The sequence below is a fragment of the Myotis yumanensis genome, unplaced genomic scaffold (genome assembly GCF_028538775.1).
Source record: "Myotis yumanensis isolate MYYU_CA2020_CCGP unplaced genomic scaffold, mMyoYum1.0.hap1 SCAF_1, whole genome shotgun sequence".
Classification (NCBI taxonomy): Eukaryota; Metazoa; Chordata; class Mammalia; order Chiroptera; family Vespertilionidae; genus Myotis; species Myotis yumanensis.
Window position 1 is genome coordinate 177,225,573 of NW_027223752.1, and position 20,460 is coordinate 177,246,032.

The 20,460-nt window shown below is 40.6% G+C and overlaps 1 protein-coding gene across 3 annotated transcripts in view; it reads right to left on the bottom strand.

Moving 5' to 3' along the window:
• GRID2 (glutamate ionotropic receptor delta type subunit 2) overlaps positions 1–20,460 on the bottom strand; it is a 1,396,175-nt gene that overhangs the window by 36,089 nt on the left and 1,339,626 nt on the right. For 2 of the 3 annotated variants that reach the window (XM_070392701.1, XM_070392704.1), the window contains exon 15: positions 7,700–7,940. In XM_070392701.1, the coding sequence (XP_070248802.1) occupies positions 7,700–7,940 (241 nt within the window). Of the gene's footprint in view, positions 1–1,216; positions 5,090–7,699; positions 7,941–20,460 lie in introns of those variants that run through there. The other variant, XM_070392700.1, reaches the window with a different exon arrangement.

Genomic DNA, 20,460 nt, shown 5'->3' on the forward strand with positions numbered 1-20,460 from the left:
GTAGTGGTTCCGTTGTAATAGCCTGGTTATTAATTAATTAACAGGAGAGGAGCAAAGGGAAGGCCAGATAATACAGGCATGCCATTTGTACAGCTTTGCCAGAAAGCTGCAGTTTAACACTCCCCGGGTCTGTCCCCCACAGATCCTGGGGAAAGGGACTGAACAAAAAAAGAATAAACGCATGCCCACTAAGGTCTGAATGACGTAGAGAGGGTGTTGGCCTGTCAGTCATACCTGAGAACAGGGCACTGGCCAGAATAGGCTTGGCCACTGCAAGGGTGCGAAATCTCAAATACAAAGAAGCCCTGTTCTCTTGCTGCTCACACCTGACTCCTGGCTTTCAGGGCTTTCATGTTCTACACTCGCCCACATGACACACAGTGGACCGATGGACTGGAATTAGCCTGATGCTGTAGCGGACTCAGCTTCATTATGGAACTGACATTGTGGTTACTGGCTTTGTTTTTGGCTCTGCTGAATCCCCAGCTGCACATTTTGTCAGGACTAGTTTAGGGGAAATGGGACTTTGGGAACTGAGGGAGATAAGTCTAAGCAAATAAAAATCACTCATACTCCTGTGTGAGCCTTAGAAAATTCGTTTCCTCAAGATGTCATAAGAACCCCACTAGCAATGGAGACAGTCCACCTGTACTATTCTCCGATGACAGTAGAACACATCCAGACCCATTCTGAAACATATATCTTCATTTGTGCCATGTGCAACTGCTTAGCATAGTGGTTTTCACATAATAGGTTTTTGGTAACACTAATAGGACTGAATTAAATCTATCAAATCTAAATAGCTTTATTTCCTGATTTTTCAATGTCAGTAAGTCTTTTCTACCCAAGGGAGCTTATTTATGCTATCTCATGGGGGATGGGTATCTACTAAATTTTGTTGAAATAATAACTATGCCCACAATTGCTAGCCATTTATTAATATCTGATCACAGGATTGGGACTATAATCTATTTTTAGAAATAAAAACACTGCAGAAGAAAGCCAATTTTTAGTGAGCCCATTGTATTTTATCAATTATCATGAAATGTATATTTAAGGATAAACCCCATGTTTACCAGCACAGAAGTTCTTAGTTCTGCTTTATTTACTATGCTCATAATACAGAATGTGTACCACTATTCCAAAAATTCTGGTTATAAAGTACTGATAGATTGTTATCCAATTGTATGGCTTAGAAAGCATTTTGTGGGGGTAAATGGGCCTTCTCATCTTTTTTTTTTCTTTTTAATTGATGAAGCAAAGTACCATTCAGTAAAGTCTATTTTTAAAAGTATTTATTCAGTTCACAACCAATCCCAAACTAAAGGAAATGGAAAATAACATAATTAAGAAAATGACAAATTGCCTGTAGTTTGATATGTATGAGGAAGAAAGGAGGTCTTACAATTTTCTAATATATGATTAAATCAAAACCTGTGCATAAGTTCTGAGTGATTAAAAGTGACAACTCTTAATGATTCACCAAAGGAATACATTGACTATATGAGAAGAATAGAAGCACATGAATATAAGGTATTTGTCTTGTTTTGAAATAGCCCAGTTGGTGTAAGTGGTGCGAACCAGGACAGACAATGGTTAAAGGAAGTAGCAGTAGACAGAAGCAGGACCTGGACTGATGGCTTCCAGGAGCCATGACCTTGGGGAAGTAGCCCAAGGTGTTCACTTTCCCATCTTTAAGGGGAGCGGGTGAACGGGATGCTCCATGTGGACCCAGACAGGAAGGAAGGTTCCTAGAGACTGACAGCCTCGGCTGGGCCAGAGGAGTGGGTGGAGGCATGTACCTGAGCCATCCCTACCTTTCCAATCCACGAGGATCAGTGAATGTGACCGAATGGGACTTGGCAGAGTTAAACAAACAAACAAAAAAAGACCCAGTTTTAAGCCTCAGATTGACAAACTTGTGGGCCAGTCCCATCTTCCTGGCATCTTATTTCCCTTGTTTGTAAAACGAGGCAAGACGGTCTAAATGTCTACAGTTCCTCCTGGTTCCAACATTTGAAAACTTCATTTTCAATGGGATTTTAGAATAGCAGAAATTTTCATCTAAATGAATATATTTTTAGATAGAAAACCATTGAGAAATTTAAATGCAAGATGAATTATTGTTCAAATGCAATAATGTATTAGAAATAATTTGGAGACAATTAAATTTCAAATTAATAGATTCAGCATGATGAATATTTCTCTAACAGCAAAACAATTATTAATACGTAAATTCTAAGTATAATAATTACCTTTGATTTTCTTTTTGCTATTATAGTGACTGGACTGTTTACACACAACAGGATAAATCTGTCCCAAAAAAGTGCTCACAGAGATATCCATAAAGAAAAACAAATATATTGTGGGTTCAAATAGTCTCAGATAGCAGAAAAGCAGTATTTCGTTGGTTTAGGAAATCACTTAGTATTATTTTTAGAGAGCCACACATTTCGGCAAAGTTCGGCTATCAAAACTTAATGTGTTTTATGCATTAATGAACTCAAGATAAATTTTTAGAAAAATTCAGTTCAATAGGTGAGGAAGTAAGTAAGCATTTTCAAATTTTATAGTTAAGACTTCAATGGTATGAGAGCAAGTTTAGAAAACATTTTTATTAGACAAATTATTTAGACAAATTATACACAGAAAGCTCTGCCACTCATAACTGAGGCCTCCAAAAAGTGTTTTGTGTATTTGTATAATAGGCAATACATCAAAATAGGCCTATTTTAAATATTGTACATGGTTAACAGTTTGATAGCTAAAATCACTGAAACATCTGGTATGTCCCTATATAGCTTTTTGTAAAGACTTTTTTTTTTTTTTTTTTTTTTAGTTTTAAAATCAGAGTCATGGATGAGATCATGAGTGTTACAAGGGAAAACAAGTTGTGCATGCACTTAAGTACTTGTTACCCTGGAAACAAAATGGTTTTTGCATGATAAGAAATTTTTCTGCCTTACACAGTAGACAATATTTGAAGATTTAGTACAAAAACAGTGACAGTACAAGATGCTCCCCAGAACAGAATTAGCATCAAAATATAATATACCTTAAGAATATACCTTTTAATTTCTTCTAAAGCAAATCACATAGGTTGGTTCCTACATCAATCCTGGCCACAGAATGAATTAGAGTAAAATAAGTGTATGGCTGCTAAGAACACAGGATAAGTTCTCGCTTCCTACTTATCACGTTTTAATTTAAGGATTACAAACAAAGTTCATTTTACATCTCTAACAGGTAAGAATGCTACTTTAAAAGGGTTGTGCACAAAGAGGCACTGTTTTTGCTGTCATCCTTCTATACACTTGGCACTAATGTAAGAAATACGTAACTCCTCCAAATAGAACCAAATAAAAAAGGGGGTTTAGTAGAGAGCCCAGTATGGTTATTATATTTTCTTTTTTAGGATAACGTATGACGGTAATTAAGGCCACATCAGTATTTCTTCAGGGCTCCCACCGCTCCCCAACTACAGTTGTGTTAATTGGCTTACTGCTTTGGAAGAGACTTTATCAACCTTCAATGATCTACGTTTAAACTCTCATAGAGCTCTATGTGCTGTTGCGGATGTGGTTCAGCTAATAGCTTTCCCCATTTAGATAATGAATTAAAAGTAAAATTATTACCAAGGTTAGCTTTATGCACTGCTGAATAACAAATGCAAAACCTATTCAAATGAGTTACATCTAAGAACAAATAGTAAATCGCTCTGGATGTTTTAATAACAAAAGTATAAAATATTCTCTGTTGGCAAACAATGCGAATCAGAATAACATTAAAGCAACCTGCCTTTTCTAACTGAAAAGACCCCCTGCACTATACATAGTTCCTGTATACAATACTTTTTTTTTAAACTAAAGCTTTATTAAATGAATTGCAATAGCAATGGCCGCCTTTCAATATATATACACATTATATAGGTGCATATATATGTATATGTATGAGATACTAATTTATTTAACACAATAGAGGCTTCTGCCATATGATAAAGTTTACTGTACATAAGAAAAAACTTTTAATACTGTACAATCACATAAAGGTCATATGCACTGTTGCAGTGCAAGAGTAATTTTAACTGTAGTCTTGACTGGCATATTAATGGCTTTTTTTGTAATCCTACAAAATTGCATTCTCATATTATGTGGCCTGAATGGTCGTTTAAAGTATTTTATAGACACTGCAGGGGTTGCCTTTGGTCCACAGTTAAAGGACACTCAACAGCAGTGGAGCATTGTATGGATGCAGCAGAAGAATGTAAAAGACTGAAGTTATTGCAATTATATCTTCAAAAAATAGAGAAATGTTACGTAAGAGGCCTTTATGTAAAATTAATCCTGCATATATACTTTTAGTATTCTCAGTGCACATTTCCTATACTTGAAGTACAGTATATGAAAAGCGGACTAATTGGATCCTAGTATACTATATTCTGGGGGAACAAATTGAGTAATGAATAATAGCAGAAGGAAATGTATCAGAAGAGAGGGAAAAAGAGAGAGAGACAGAAATAGAAGAGGGAGGAAGGAGAGCTAGAATTGTTACTAATAATCCTGATTAAAAAGAAAAATGTTACATCCATGTTAGTCCCACAACATTACAGTTGCTCCTTGCAAAGGGAGTCCTACAAAAGAAACAGTGAAGAGATTTTGTTTGATGCTCATATGGAGGTGCCTCGGTCTGGATCGCTACCCAGATTGAGCCCCAGGGTAGGAGTTGGTTGATAAGGAATAGATGACATTGTTTTTATAGGACTCCTGAAAAAGCCCCCATTAGGTGCCCTGTGCCTAAAAGGGCCAGTTCGGTGCTCAGGCACGTTGCCAAAAGCGAAACCAGAGGCAGCTTTAGCTGACAGTGTGCGGCTAAGAGTCTGGATCTGCTCTGGGATAAAGGTGGTTGTGGTAATATGAGTGTTCCTGAAATCACTGATTTGCTCCAGTGCTTGTCGTGTTGGCAAAGTGTCAATGTCCAGAGGGGTCAAGTCAATTGACGAGGTGGAAAACTGTTTATGGGGGCTGTCGTCATCTGTGCACAAGCTATTTACACGTCTATGGAGGTGCTCCAGGTCAATTTCCTTGTCATCCTGGAGATGAAGAAAAAGAAGATAAGGTTCTCATCAGTACTAGCTCCCATGGTTAAAAAAAAAGTAGTTCAGCAAACATGATATGTAATGAACTGAACTTTGGGGTTTATTCATTTAACAAGTATTTATTGAGCACCTAATATGAGCCAGGCACTGTCCCAGGTTCTGGGGGTACCAATAAGATACTGAGATAAGGTTATCTATAATAAATATTTTCCTTGCAGTTAAAGTTCTAAAATAAGCATATGCCACATGCAACTACAAAATATGGAAGCAGTAGATGGGTGATTGCTTTCTATAAGAGCAGCGACAGACCCAGGCAAAACTGTACAAATAAAAAGTATGGTTTTGGCAACTTATTCCTCCCTCTCCCCCCACCCCTTCTTTACCCATGGTGTCTTATTTCAGGGTATTTTATTCCAAGTGAGATATTTGTTCCTTTCCACTACTCACTCCTAACTCTAACGTTCCATTCTTAGAGATAAGTGGTACAATATGCTGATATACTAGTTCACATTAGAGTGCTAGTGACTATTACAGTGTTATTTCTCCTCAGGCTAAAGATATATAAAATTGTTTGGAGAGAGTAACATTCAACACAAGAGAATCACTTTCTAACTGAGGGACTTCATACACTCAAGCTACCTAGTACCTGAGGCAATTTTGTGAGGTCAGCGGGACTTTTAGAGATCTTTTCAAGTCCTCACATGTGAGTAGCAGTTTTAGTTTAGGTTCTGGTATATGCTATATGCTCTCTAAATCAAAGATGCTTTGAGCTATGATAATGGAGTCTCAGTAAAAAGGTGCTTAATAAAGGAGAAGAAAGTAAAACCTCAGATTTCTGGAGCTGCAATCAATTGATAAATCCCTTAAGATTTTCACTAAATGGGAGCGTTAAAGCCCAATATTTAAAAAATAAAACTGGCAAGAAATAAAATTGTTCTTTGTATCAATCTTATTTATAGCCAGGTTCAAGAAATCAAATTTGCAAGGATTTAAAAATATTTATTAATCATAAAATAAAATATTTGTTCATAAGATCTGGATTAGCCGTCATGAGTTAGAATGGAGTATGTATTTTTTTTATTGTGCTATTAGAGAGCTCCTAAGTGAAAAATATTTTGAGTGCATCAGTGTTTTCGTTCTCCTTTCTCATTTCGAAATCCAATAAAAATATCCGTTAATGCAGTGTTATCACTGAGACTTTAGAGGGTTGAAAGATAATTTTATGGTTCCCACAGCAACTATAATGTAGTCATCCATCAACAGATATAATAGTGCAAAAATTTAATATCATATATAGTAATTCAACATATAAGGAGCTTGGGGAGTCCTTAATTTCCAGATTTTTGAGAATATAAAGTCTCAGCTCTAATGTTGCATTAATGTGGTCTTTTGCATTGAATCAATGTCAGTAGAGATACCAGAAGCTTATTCCACAAAGAAAATACGACAGTAAAACCTGATTCGTTTTTAGTTACCCTTCACTAATGCAGAATGTATGATCCTTCAGACAAGTAGGAAGCGAAGATTTATCTTTGCTAACCCAGGCTTTTCCTTATAAATGGTGCTGATCAATTTTGCATATAAAGTAGTAGGAAGGAATTCTTAGACTAGAAAACGATATGTTTGAAAGACTGCATTAACATGCAAAAATTCGTATGCAAGCGAGAAGCCATTTTTATTTGTGCATTAAAGCAGATCCTGTCAGGACTTGCTCTAGGCCTCAGTTAGCCAAGGCCTAGTTATAGAAAGTTTAAACTCTCCCTTGAAGCTATCCAGCAAGTCAGATCACTCAACAAATTTAGGTTGTTTTCATTTCAATTTGTGAAGCTTTCGTGAATATGATTTTATTATTTTAAACATTTTCACATTTTTAGTCCAGTGGAAATAAGATAGTTATAAATCCCATAATTTTTTTTTATGAAAACAGAGCACATATGCCACTTTAAGATAAATATGTGTAATTCTGTGAGTATCCTCTCAGATCTCTGGAAAAATTTTAATATGGACTTGGAGTTGAGCTAACTCAAGAGTAAGGGAGAAATATTGAGTTTTAGATGATTACATGATGTGGATTTGTTAAACTTAGGGTCATCAGAGCTAAAAACATAACCACTTCTCTTAGGTCTACATACAGAGAGAGGGCAGCAGTCACTGGTGGCAAAGAGAAAATTCTAATTATTTTACTGTCATATTGGATTTCTTAGGCCGAATCTTAGAGACACCAAATAATTTAGGTATAAGTTAAACAAGTCATGGCAATAAAAAGATAAGCATCTTTGTGAACTGGTCAAGGCACTCTCAGCCTTTAACAAATCATTGACTTAAATTCTATCCTGAGATTTGGGAGAACTTCAAAGCCAGTCAAGGCACATAACATTATCAGTCTTTTAAATACTATATAGTCTCCTCTTCATCTATCTGAGATGTCCTAAAATGGAAACTGATATTGGCCTTACCAATTTTTAGGCTTCACAAATTTATTTCCACTTTTCAAGACAAGAAGCAACAAGGACCCTCCCCCCAACCCCTTCCTCGCCATCATCCTCCCCGCAGACACAACCTGCTCCTTGGCCCAGCTCACTGCCCAAGCTCCCAGTCAAGTACCTCTTTGGATGGGACCCTGGAGCCTTTCCTCTTATTCCACCACGTCTCCAGCATGGCTATCAAGCAGGAGAGGACAATCCCAGCAGCCAGGATACAGAAAACCCCTGCGAAGCTCTTTATGTCCAGGGCACCTCCTTTCTGCTTTGTGTCCACTGAGGAGTACAGGTCACACTGGCCGTTCTTTGGCCACCACTTGTGCTTCAGGATGTCCATGTCGCCATTCTGCTGAAGCTCCAGGATCCTTGAAGGGGTGGAGAACACAATCATGTGTTACAGGTATTGTCTCAGGCCACAGCAAGTCCACTTATAACCTCCCTCTAAAGGGGGGTGGCTTTCGAGGTGAAATGAATATAGAGATGAGCCTGCAGACAGAACGCTAGGACACGTTATAGCTTTGATTCTGCAGACAATTGTGCCACGGTACTGTCCCTCCTCCTCCCTTCCTCTCTTCTTCTTTTTCTTTTTTTGGTTTCATTCTATAATCCTAAGTATCTCCCCCACTTCCCAGTTTGTCGCAACGTGTTTTCACAATTACATTTCAGAGGCGCTGATTTTATGTGGATTCAAGCTGCTGCCGGCCTGTGTTCCTTCCCTACGTGCAGAACGCCGCTCCGGGTCTTAATGCTTTTATGAAGAACGAGTTGCTGCTTAGAGCGAGATGCTGGCATAATGTCGCCCAGCATATGCTACACACAAAGAAATTCAATTAAAAAGACTTCTATTATTTAACACAGTGTGGGAGAAAGCCTTGGGACAAGTTTGAAGTTGAGAAAATGTATCATTTTTGGTTTTTCACACAACTGATCTAGTTTCCCTTTCAGTGCCAAAGGGGAAATCATCTCACCTCGCAGAACAGGAAGGAAAGTTGACCGGAGGCTTTCAGAAGTAGTTACATTCAAATAAGAAATATCCTTTTTCTTCTTCTTTTCTTTCCCCCAGAGGCTGGGGGTAGCTGCAAAGACTGCAGCTTTTTTAAGTGTGATTTTCACAGGGGCTTTATTCTCAACTCCAAATACTCTTTTGGTGCTGGCCGAGACCTGCCTAGCTCTGCCCGCCCCCTTGCCCCCTAGCTACACCCCTTCTCACAGGGTGAGACTGGTCAGGGCCAAAGCCACGAGCCTGTCCAGAGTGAGCACCAGCCTCCGGGTTCCCTAGAAGGTCTTGCCCAAAGAGCTCGGAGTGCTCGTGAAGGCCCATTCCCATGTATTATCTCCTGAGAGCAGATCTCACAGCCATGGGTGCACACGGGTGTGTGTGGGGTGTTTGGGACTGTGGACAGAGCTTGGCTGTGCGTGCTCAGGTGCACACACCTTTGTGTGTGAGTGAGACTCTTCCTGTGCAGGACAGAGCCGGATGTGGGAGGGAGGGGACCAGAGTCCGGACCCTGTCACTGGTCGGTGCAGAACTCCCAACTAGTCATGAATTAGAAACGCAGACCTGGCCTCCCAGAGATACGGAAGGGATCTTTGCCAACGTAAGAGGATAGAACATACGTTATCTCACAGTGTTTAGCTTTATCTGTCACTTTCACATACTTAAGACTTCAATGATGTGGACCCATCTTTATACTCTTGGCCCGGGTCTTGGATTCTTTGGGGAGAGGCTGCTTAAACATGTTAGAAAGGAAAACTATGCTTATCTGGGGGGAGTAAATAACTAACTTTCGGTGATATTTTACCTTTTTACCTGTTTCATGTCATCCATGGGTCCATAAGAATGAGCTAAAATATAATATTGGGAGTGGGATCAACATTCAACCTGAGTTAAACAAGAGTAAGAAAGCCCCTGGGAGAGTTGGTCCAATGTCCATCATCCACCTTTGGATATTCCCATAGCCTCACCCACAGCGCCCCCTGCTGACACTCCAGGAGCCTCCTCACAACCTGGACTTCTTCCTTAGGAAGTGGAGCTGTCTCAAGTTCTTAAAAACAGCAGTTAATTTGATGAATTAAATTTACTAAAATGATTAGGAATATTAATGGATTCATAATATTAATGGATCACCTTTATTCCAGCCTCTGTCCCAGGCAAAGCCATTTATATTTAGAAAACACAGAATTCCTCTAAGTGTGTTCCATGGTACACTAGTACCTAGAGGGCTTCTGCAAGAAAAGGGTTCCATGGTCGTTAACTAAAAAAAACACAACACACCCTTTGGAAATTTACAGAGAAGTCAGCCTATGAAAGGCCATATGAAGACCTGCAGATAAGAAAACTTGCATGCTGTTGTTTAATACAGCATTTCTTAAACTTGTCTGACCTTCATTCCCCCTTTCTCATTTTTCTTCCCAATAACATAATCCATTGAGCTAGAGATTGGAGGAATACACTGGGAAATAGTGCCTTGATTCAAAGGAACAACTACTTGTGGGAATTTGTGACACCATGTTAGGTATCACACACATATGTGTAATCACAACATCAAACTGCTTGCTTGACTTGTCCATGAGTGCTATCAAAATGACATTAGCAAACCCTTTAGGTATTTGCCTGCCTAAAGACACTAGGTAGACTAGATACCATTGAATATCTTGAAAAAAAATTGTTCATATCTAAAAAATCCTTTTCTTAAATGTGAGTTTCTAGGAACATGTCGGAATAGAAGGAAACTATAGCAGCATTTGCTTAATGAAAATATATCAGGGCTCAAAATGAGCTCCCAAGTTCCCCTGCCCTCCCACACCCACCACACTGTGTTAGTGCCTGTGGAAGTGGGAGAGTTTTCCTTCAGGGCACTTATCATTATTTGTGATCATTTGTGGTTTCTTGGTTGATGCCAGTGTGCTCACCATCTTCCATACAGCCTAACACAGAACAAGCACATATTTGTTAATTAAACATACTCAACAGTTTTTGGTAAAAGGACCCTGCTCTGAGATTCTACCTTTTTCTTATCACCGATGCTATTTTCTAATTTATTCCATTCCCTCCTATTCACCCATCTATTCAATAAATATTTAAAGAGTGATTTCATGCCAGGCACTTCCTTGGGTACAAAATTTATGTTAAACAACAACTGCACATTCAGCTGGAATGGCCCAGTCAACACTGTGACATCATTTCTTTTTAATGCCCTCCATTCATGTTAATTTATTCTTTCATTCATTCTCATTCATTCAGGAACCCATGATTGACCACTCCATGTCCTCAGCAGTGTCTGGTATCACTGACAATATGTCTTTATTATCTCTACACCTGGAAATACGTTGGTTTGAAAAAGTCATTGGAAGAATACATACTCTATGTCACCCACGTTGATTCTAATGGTACAAGGTCTTTTTCTAAGTATTTTTTTGATCCTAGAAATTGTGGATTTAGTGAGCTAGGTGGCAGGAATGCATGAGAGGAAATAGGAAAGAGGCATCTCTACATGCCTTTGAGTATCATCACACCTTTACATGGCTCATCACTGAAACACAGGTGGCTAAGGCATTGCAGGGAGATTCCACCTTTGGGGTACACAGACCACGTGGGCCATAGGATCCCTCAGTCAAGCCCTGACTGGCCCACAACAGATTCCAGGATACCGGCCAGCATGGAATAGAAGTATAGGAGGGGAATGAAAGTGTTCTCTAAGCCCAGAGTTCTGCCATACATTCTGGTGAAAACATCTAGTGCTCCAGAAATTCCATCAAAAGGTGCACTACACCTTCTTTTTTGTTATTTAACAAAAATCATTTAAAGGTTAGATAAAGAAAGTTTAACACAACCTAATGCACCGCCTTAACCATTTGCACGCCATAAGCGTCTATATATGCAAGCGGCAGGCCTTTTTTAATTAAATTCAAAATATGGTGGCAGTTAACTGGTTAAAGACTAATGGGATGAGTCCTTGTAATAAAGGAGGAGATATTTTATCTTTCCAAAATGTTCCAAAACACTGCCACCTTTAAATGAGACTTAAAATCACACCTAAAGGAAAGTTTTGCCTTTTTATTAATTATAAGCAACATCGGCGTGTGTGTGTGTGTGTGTGTGTGCGCGCGTATGTGTGCAACAATGCAAAATTCTTAATGAGTGCAATGAAAATGTTTAGTTCGGTAGAATGATTGTTTTTGTTATATGTGCAACTTCCACAAGATGGCAGTCTTTGCTCATAGAGAGCAAAGTGTTAACTGCGGGCATAGTTAACCTGTGGGTTTGAAAGGCATCAAGTGTCACCTTCTTGGTGCTGTGAACACTTAACCTATTAGAAACAATGTTGGATATTGGACTGTGATGAACAATTGCATGTGTAAAATCTCTTCTTGGAGTGTAGTCAGAAAAAGTCCTGCCATTTTTACCTCAGAGTGGTGATGTAATACTTATTATCTAGAGTCACTATGGTGAGAGTTAACGAGTCCACAAACGCATCTTGATCGTTGCTTGGCACTTAGTAGGCCACCCAAACTCAAAAGCTAGAACTATTACTGTCAGCACACGTGACAACCATTTTTTCTTTGGATCTATTCTGGTACATACTTTGTTGTGTTGTTGATCCTCACCCGAGGATATTTTTTCCACTGCTTTTTAGAGAAAGTGGAAGGGAGGGAGGAATAGGGAAAGAGAGAGAAACACTGATGTGAGAGAGACGCATCGATTGGTTGCCTCCCGCATGCGCCTGACCAGGGTGGGGATGGAACCTGCAACCCAGGAATGTGCCCTTGACCATTAGGGAGCTGGAGACCCTTCAGTGACTGGTGAGACACACCAGCCAGGGCTGTTGTAGTCCACACTTCTTAACAGACAGCTATATTCCCAGATGAATCAATCAGTGATTTATTCATTGACCAGAACATTGCATTTCCTTCCTTTGTCCAAAAGTAGCAAAACATTTGTAATCTCAATGAACAGAAAAATCTTAGAAGTCCATAAAACCTAGCTTTAACTTGAAAATGGCTAGTAGATCAATCCAGCATGCATTACATTCTTTATTGATATAAATGAGCAATTTCAGGGGAAGGGAGCAGGGAAGCAAAAGATCTTTCATATTCAAATAAAATACTCAACAGGTTTGAGGCATTCATCTTGAAAAGGTTTTCACTTACTTTGAAGATAATAGCCTCATTTGTGGGTGAGAATTGCACTAATTATTGATCACTTACCATCCCTTTAATCACTACTCTAAAAATTGATTTTCAAATTAATTTAATTATAGCAAAATGGTTTGCCAAAAGGTGGATGCAAATTTCTAATCCCAAATAGGTAATTTTGCTTTTGCTTGTGAATACTATAACAGTCTGTACATTCCTTTCTAATATTCTTATTTTCTGACCCTTAGGTAAGTTCCTGAGTTGAACTGTAAAAAAAGATACTGGTTATCTAAGAAAAAAGACACCTGAATTTTTAGTTGTTTTTGCTGAAAAAGAATTTGGGGGTAATCAGAGATTTAAAAAAAATAAGTGCAGCTCTAGCTGGTTTGGCTCAGTGGATAGTGCGTTAGCCTGCGGACTGAAGGGTCCCAGGTTCGATTCCAGTCAAGGCACATGCCTGGGTTGTGGGCTTGATCCCTAGTGGGGGGCATGCAGGAGGCAGCCGATCAATGATTCTCTCTCATCGTTGATGGTTCTCTTCTCCCTTCCTCTCTGAAATCAGGTCAGGTATGTAGGAACTCCTATGACTCTTGTAATTGAGATTTCCTGCTCACATTCATAGAAGCATGAACTACTAGAACACAAAAGACTGAAAATATCTGTTCTATATCTCCTTCCCCTCCATCTGTTCCATAGGTGAGAATCATTTAGGACAAGAATTCTCCCAAATTATCATATTCAAAACACAGAGTTATTTATGTGTCACACTAGGGCAGCCAGAGATAAAAGGCCGAGGGCTCCAGCCACTGCAGGCCCTGCCTTGGCTGTCTTGATGGCTGAATGGTCAATATTTTATCAATATTCTAGTACATCATCTTAGACACATCTATTGGGAAGCACTGTTGTAGAGACTAACAGAGTAAATAGTTGAGTGGGGTCAGAACTCAGGTCTGTCTTTTAGCATATTTCTCTCTAATACGTATTTAGAGAAGAACAATCCCTTTTTAGTTTCAGAAATTTGTGAACTCTGAGTAAAATTGTCCTCAACATGTCTCCTCTAAACCAAACAATATAATTGTAGCATGATTGCAAATGTATTCACACGACGGTTTGGGTGTGCACAGAAAATGTAGCTTTTCTCTTAAAACTTAATTGATCTTCCCCAGGAGGACTGGACCACGGAGCAGTGAGAACAAAACTAAAATTAGCTCAATATGATTTAAAATTTAATCTAATCTAATAATTTAGCATGTCTCCAGCTGTAGCTCAATTTACTGAAAGAATTATTCAGCCCTTTCTCCCTGTTTCCCTTGCTCGTTCGAAGATGGCCTCAGGATTTATGGAGGATGGCATTGTATCCCCTGTATTGGGGATTGGCTAGACCCAGCCTCTTGCTGGTCTTTGGATTTGCTCTGGCAGTTCTTCTTTGAGGTGCCACGGGCCTGGGCTGCTGAAGTGGCAGAGGCTTTAAGGTTGCTAATGTCTTCCTCACCTCCTTTTAGGGTTTGTGGGCTTCTCCCTGCTGACCTGGCCTCCTTTGTCTCTCTGAGGTGCTGTCTACCTTTCTTACCTTCTGCCATTTTCTTCATCCAGCTCCTAACTATGCTGTAGCCCTTCAGATGCTAATAGCACCTCAGGTGGAGGGTCCCTAGAGTGGTCTGTGTGCTCCAACTCAGCATGCACCTCACATGGGGGCAAGGGAGGCTAGGAAGGAAGATTGAACATTTGCTTTGCCCTAACCATGCAGCTCTGGTTTCTCAACCATCTGTGGTCTTCTCTGTTGGTACAGAGCCTGACTCTCAGAGATGCTAATGGGAAGGGAAGCATCAGGCCCTCTACCCTTGGTAGGCATTTCAGTCTAACACCCCTCTACCTGCTCATCTCTCATCTCCTACACTCTGGCCAGAAGTGGTGCAGCTTTCCTCTTCTCTCCTGGATATCCTTCTTACACCCCATATCTTCAAACTTGTTGGCCGGCATCATGAAAGGGAAATTTAACTGTATAAGGATAGAAATTCTATGATCTGAGACCCCCATGCATTTCTTCAATTTAGAAGTATTGAGACAACTTGGAGTTAGGGATCAGTAAGGATGAAAATACATTATGTTACTGTCTTAAAAACATTGATCTATTACATACTTATGAGCTTTATGTAAACAAAGTTAAAGATATTTATGACAGAATCTCACTGCTTATTAATGGTTTATGTCACTTATCACTGAGAAAGAAATTTGGGACTAACTGAAAAAAATTCTTTTTGAGTAAATCTATTTTGACCCAGAATGCCCACATTATTAAATTTATTTGCTGGGTTCTCACAAAATTTCCTCACCATGGTTACTGAGAAAGAATTAATAATAGCATGTAGATGATTTTTCAGAAAAACATCAGCTCAATAGGCTTTCATTTATTCATCATTTCTTTCATTCTGGTCTTGGAAAATGTAGGTAAATTGGATTGAAGCAAAAACACTTATCAAAGATTCAGATTTAGTTTCCAATTAAGTGAAGCACTCTGATTGGCATAGCCAATAGCACCATTTGAACATCAGACTTGTGAAAATAAATTCTATCAACTTCCTGTGAATCAGGTATTGGTCAATTTTCCTTCCTTCCTTCTTTCTTTCCTTCCTTCCTTCCTCCTTCCTTCCTTCCTTCCTTCCTTCCTTCCTTCCTTCCTTCCTTCCTTCCTTTTTCCTTTCTTTTTTTTTTTAGCTTGCAACCACATTTAAAAATATATATTTTTTATTGGTTTCAGAGAGAAAGGGAGAGGGAGAGAGAGATAGAAACATCAGTGATGAGAGAGAAAAATTGATTGGCTGCCTCTTGCACACCCCCTACCTGGGATCAAACCAGCAACCTGGGCATGTGTCCAGCAACCCAGGCATGTGCTCCTGACCAGAATCAAACCAGAGACCCAGTCCACAGGCCTACACTCTGTCCACTGAGCCAAACTGGCTATGGTGTGACCATATTTATTAGAAAAACTAGAGGCCTGGTGTACAAAACTCGTGTACTGGGGGAGCGGGTGTCCCTCAGCCCGGTCTGCACCCTCTACAATCTGGGACCCCTTGGGGGATGTCTGACTGCCGGTTTAGGACATCCCTCTCACAATCCTGGACTGCTGGCTCCTAACCGCTTGCCTGCCTGCATGATAGCCCCTGATGGCTTCTGCCTGCCAGCCTGATCACCCTCTAACCACTCCCCTGCCAGCCTGGTAGCCTCCAACTGCCCTCCCCTGCCGGCCATCTTGTGGCAGCTCCTCCCTGGACATCACCTAGGCTTTTATTATATAGGATAGTATCATTTGGAAGTTCCCTTCTTTCAATGTTGAAGGCTTGCTCCAGTTCATCAAATTCCCCTCAACATGGCAGGAATTGAGCTCCTGTGTGCTCACAGGCAGAGGCATGACCACGTCCTCCATAAACCCACCCAGCCCTCCTCAGGAGCCAGAGCATGGAGCAGCTCGCAGAAGTCAGCCTGATGGGCTGCAGCCCGACCCTGCTGGGGAAATGCGACCCCCTAACTCTTTGGGCTGAGCAGCCGTCTAGTGTGGAACTTGCACGTCATCTCTCCTTCACACCTTCTCTCTGGGAGCCCTGGGATCAACAGTCTCCCTCCGATTCCCAACGTGGACGTGCAGGGTAGGTGACCGGCCGGACCCCAGCTGTGTAGTCAGCGGCAAACACACCAGCCTTCTGCCTGGCCTTGCGGGAGAGTCGCAGCTGAGCCAGGCCTGGGCCTCAGGTAGCTGCAGGTTGACAGCATTTCTGCCCCCCGTCGGGAGCGGGAAGTGACCCCGGAGGCCTCGAGGACTCAGCACCTGGGGGCTGCAGGAACAGTGCAGACGCAGGGCTCCGAGGTCCCGACAGTCACAGGCACTGTCTTCAGGGTCTTGTCTCCACAATGTGAACTGATCACGGCTCTTGTCGGATGCCAGGGAACAGCAGGTCGTAGTAGCGCAAGATGCAGCTCCGGGGGCTCTGGGGATCCGCACAACCATTCACAGCTTGCACAGGCAGCCGCATCTGAAGCAGCTCACTCTGCGCGGCAGAGTCTGTGAGCACACAACTGCCCCCACCCCCCAGTAACACACTTCCAGCCGCGCCTGCTCCAATCCTAAGGGCTGCTTCAGGTGCTGGGGTTACCCACCCTCACCATCGCCATTGGAAGGTCTTTCCTTCAAATCCGCTCTCTTCCCTCTCGCCCTTGGAGCATCCTCACCATCAACCAGCAGCGCCTGCAGGTCGCGATCAGCATCGGGCAAAGGGTGTCTCCAGAACAGGAAGGGACTGGATTCGGGGTCCTCAGGGTCCCCGCAGGTGGTCATGCTCTGCTGTTTCTCGTGGGGGGCTAGGCTTGGAGGGCCGAAGGGAACCAGAAACTCCTCTAGGAGTCTCGGGTGCTGAACCTTGTCTGGTTCTTGTTTCAAGTGTGACTCCCCCAAAACACTGCTTCCACTGGAGGGGAAGGGCAGTACCTGGCTATCTGTGGCGGAGAGGCTGGGAGAGCCTCTAGGTTTTTTTTGAAAAACTACAGGTACTCTGGGCGGGACTCCTTGAAACGCAGCACGTAGGGCAAGACGGGGAGCCACCTGCACGCTGCCTTGTCCCACAGCTCGCTGACCACATCGCGGGTGCTGTAGATGCTCTTCCCCATGTCCTGTAGAGCCGACCGGACCTGCAGGAAAGCCCTGGCATGCACCGCAGGTGCTCCCCCCATGCCATCTTGGCCAAACAAGTTGGGAGCCGCTTGTGCCCACCCCTGCATCCCATCAGCGGTCCCTGGGAGCCTGGAAGAGCAGCGTAACTTAGAGGCGCCTTCTGGCCGCTGGTGGCATCTCCTGGCTCAAGCTACCCACCTGCTGCTGGCAGCCCACCCTGAGGCTGTGGGCGGGGTCAAACTTTGGTGGGGGGGGGGGGGTACTTGGAGGAGGGTCTTGGGGGGGATAAATGGTGATGCAGGGAGACTTGAATTGGGGTGGTGAACACACAATACAGTGTACAGATGATGTGTGGTGGAATCGTGCACCTGAAACTTGTGTAACTTTGTTAACCAGTGTCACCTCAATAAATCCAATAAAAAGGAAATAAAAGGTAAAACCTGTATATATTCTCATTGTTAAAAATCAGTCAATACAGATAACCTAATTTAATAAATTACAAGCCTATAAGATAGGTACTATTTTACAGTCAAGGGACAGCTACTCAAGACAACTAAGGACAGCTATCATGGCTAGTAAGTGGTGTAACAACATTAACACACTTCGGTATTTTTGTCTTAAGTGAAATCTCTTAATAATCGGTAGTATTAAATACAACAAATATTTATTGATAACATCTAATGCCTCAGTAATACCAAATAGCATAAGAGAGACTATTAGAAGCTATTTCTTTTGTTAAAATTGGTTTTTAAACTGATTTTTTCAGTTAGGTGAGTCCAATGCCAGTTTCTTAAATCTAATCAACCAAGATTGACTAAAATTATATAGATGATTATGATGTTTCAAATAAGTTCACAAATGATCTTTTAGACCAGAAACTAGCAGTTTTTGTGTTAAGCGTTAGATAGTCTATATTTTAGATTTTGTGGGCCACACAGTATCTGTTGCATTTAGGAAAACTCTGCCTTTGTAGTTAGGAAAACTGGACTGAGCCAAATTTGGCCTGCTGGCTATGGTTTCTAACCTGTTTTAGACCTCCATCTCTCATTAAATACCTCTATGATGTCAACGACTTTCCATTTCACTGATATATTGAAGTTCAGAGGGCTTAAGTGACTTAGGCAAAGTCACATCATTAGAGAGTATCAGAGTTTGTTTTAAAACTAGAGATTTTGCAGTAATAAAAAAACAACAACTCCCAATACAGAAAACTCCAGGACCAAATGGCCTCACTGGAGGACTCCACAAACATTTAAAACAGAATTAACACCAATCCTCCTCAAACTTTTCCAATATATCAAGGAGGAGGGAATACTTTCAAACTCATTCTATGAAGCCAGCATTACTTTGATACCAAAACCAGATAAAGATACCAGAAGAAAATTATAGACCAATATACCTGATGAATATAGATGCAAAAATTCTCAAGAAAATATTAGCAAACCAAATTGAAGAACACAATAAATGGATTATGCACCATGACCAAGTTTGATTTATCCCTGGGATGCAAGGATGGTTCAATATATGAAGATCAATAAATGTAATACATCAATCACATCAATAAAATGAAAGATAAAAATCACATGATTGCCTGGATGGTGTGGCTCAGTGACCTCTGAACCAAGAGGTCACGGTTCGATTCCTGGTCAGGGCACATACGCAGGTTGTGGGCTTGATCCCCAGTGTGGGGCATACAGTAGGCAGCCTATCAATGATTCTCTCTCATCACTGATGTTTCTCTCTCTCCCTCTACCTTCCTCTGTGAAATCAATAAAAATATATTTTAAAAAAAATCACATGATTATCTCAACAGATTCAGAAAAAGCATTTGACAAAATATAACATCGCTTCATGACAAAAACCCTTAATAGATTGGGTATAGAGGGAACATACCTAACATAATAAAGCCCATATACAATAACTGCACAGCTAACCTTATACTTGATGGAGAAAAATTGAATGTGTTTCCTCTAAGATTAGGAACAGGACAGAATGCCTACTCTCACCACTCTTATTCAATACAGTACACGATATGTTAGCTAGAGCAAATAGGCAATACAGAGAGAAAAAAAAGGTATCCAAATCAAAAAGGAAAAAGTGCTATTTGCTGATGATATGCTCTCATACAGAGAAAATCCTAAAGGGTCAGTCAAAAACTGTTGGAATTAATCAATTGTTTTAGTAGAGTGGCAGGATACAAAATTAACATATAGAATTCAAATGCATTTCTTTACAATAATGATGAAGCATCTGAAAAAGAAATACAGAAAACTATCCCATTCACAATAGCATCAAAAACAGTAAAATGCTTTGGAATAAATTTAGCCAAGGAAGTGAAAGATCTATATAATGAAAACTAAGATTTTGCTGAAAGAAATTAAAAAACACACAAATGGAAAGACACCCCATGTTCATGAATCAGAAGAATTAATATTGTTAAAATGGCCATTCTACCCAAAGGCATTTATAGGTTCAACACAATCCCTGGCATTCTTCACTGAAATAGAAGAAACAATCCAAAATTTGTGAGTGGGACCACAAAAGACCACAAATAATCAAGCAATCCTGAGAAAAAAGGACAAAGCTGAAGGTATCACACTTCTGGATATACTATAAAGTCATGGTATAAGAACAGTATGATACTGGCACAAAAATAAACACAGATGCCAATGGAGCAGATTAGAAATTCCAGAATTAAATCTTAGTGTATAGGGTCAATTAATATTTCATAAGGGAGCCAAGAATACCCAATGAGGGAAGGGTAGTCTCTTAAACAAATGGTGCTAGGAAAACTGGAGAAACACATGCAGTACAATAAAATTAAACCCCTATCTCACACCACTCATGAAAATAATTCAAAGTGAATAAAGACCTAAACATGAGATCTGATTCCACATAACTCCTAGAAAAAATGTAGGGAAGAAGCCCATCAATATTGGTTTTAGCAATGATTTTAGAACATGATGTCAAAAGTACAAACAACAAAAGCAGAAATCCATAAATGGGATTATATCAAGTGTAAAAGCTTTTGCACAGCAATAGAAACATTTAACAAAATGAAAAGACAACCTACAGAATGCTAGAAA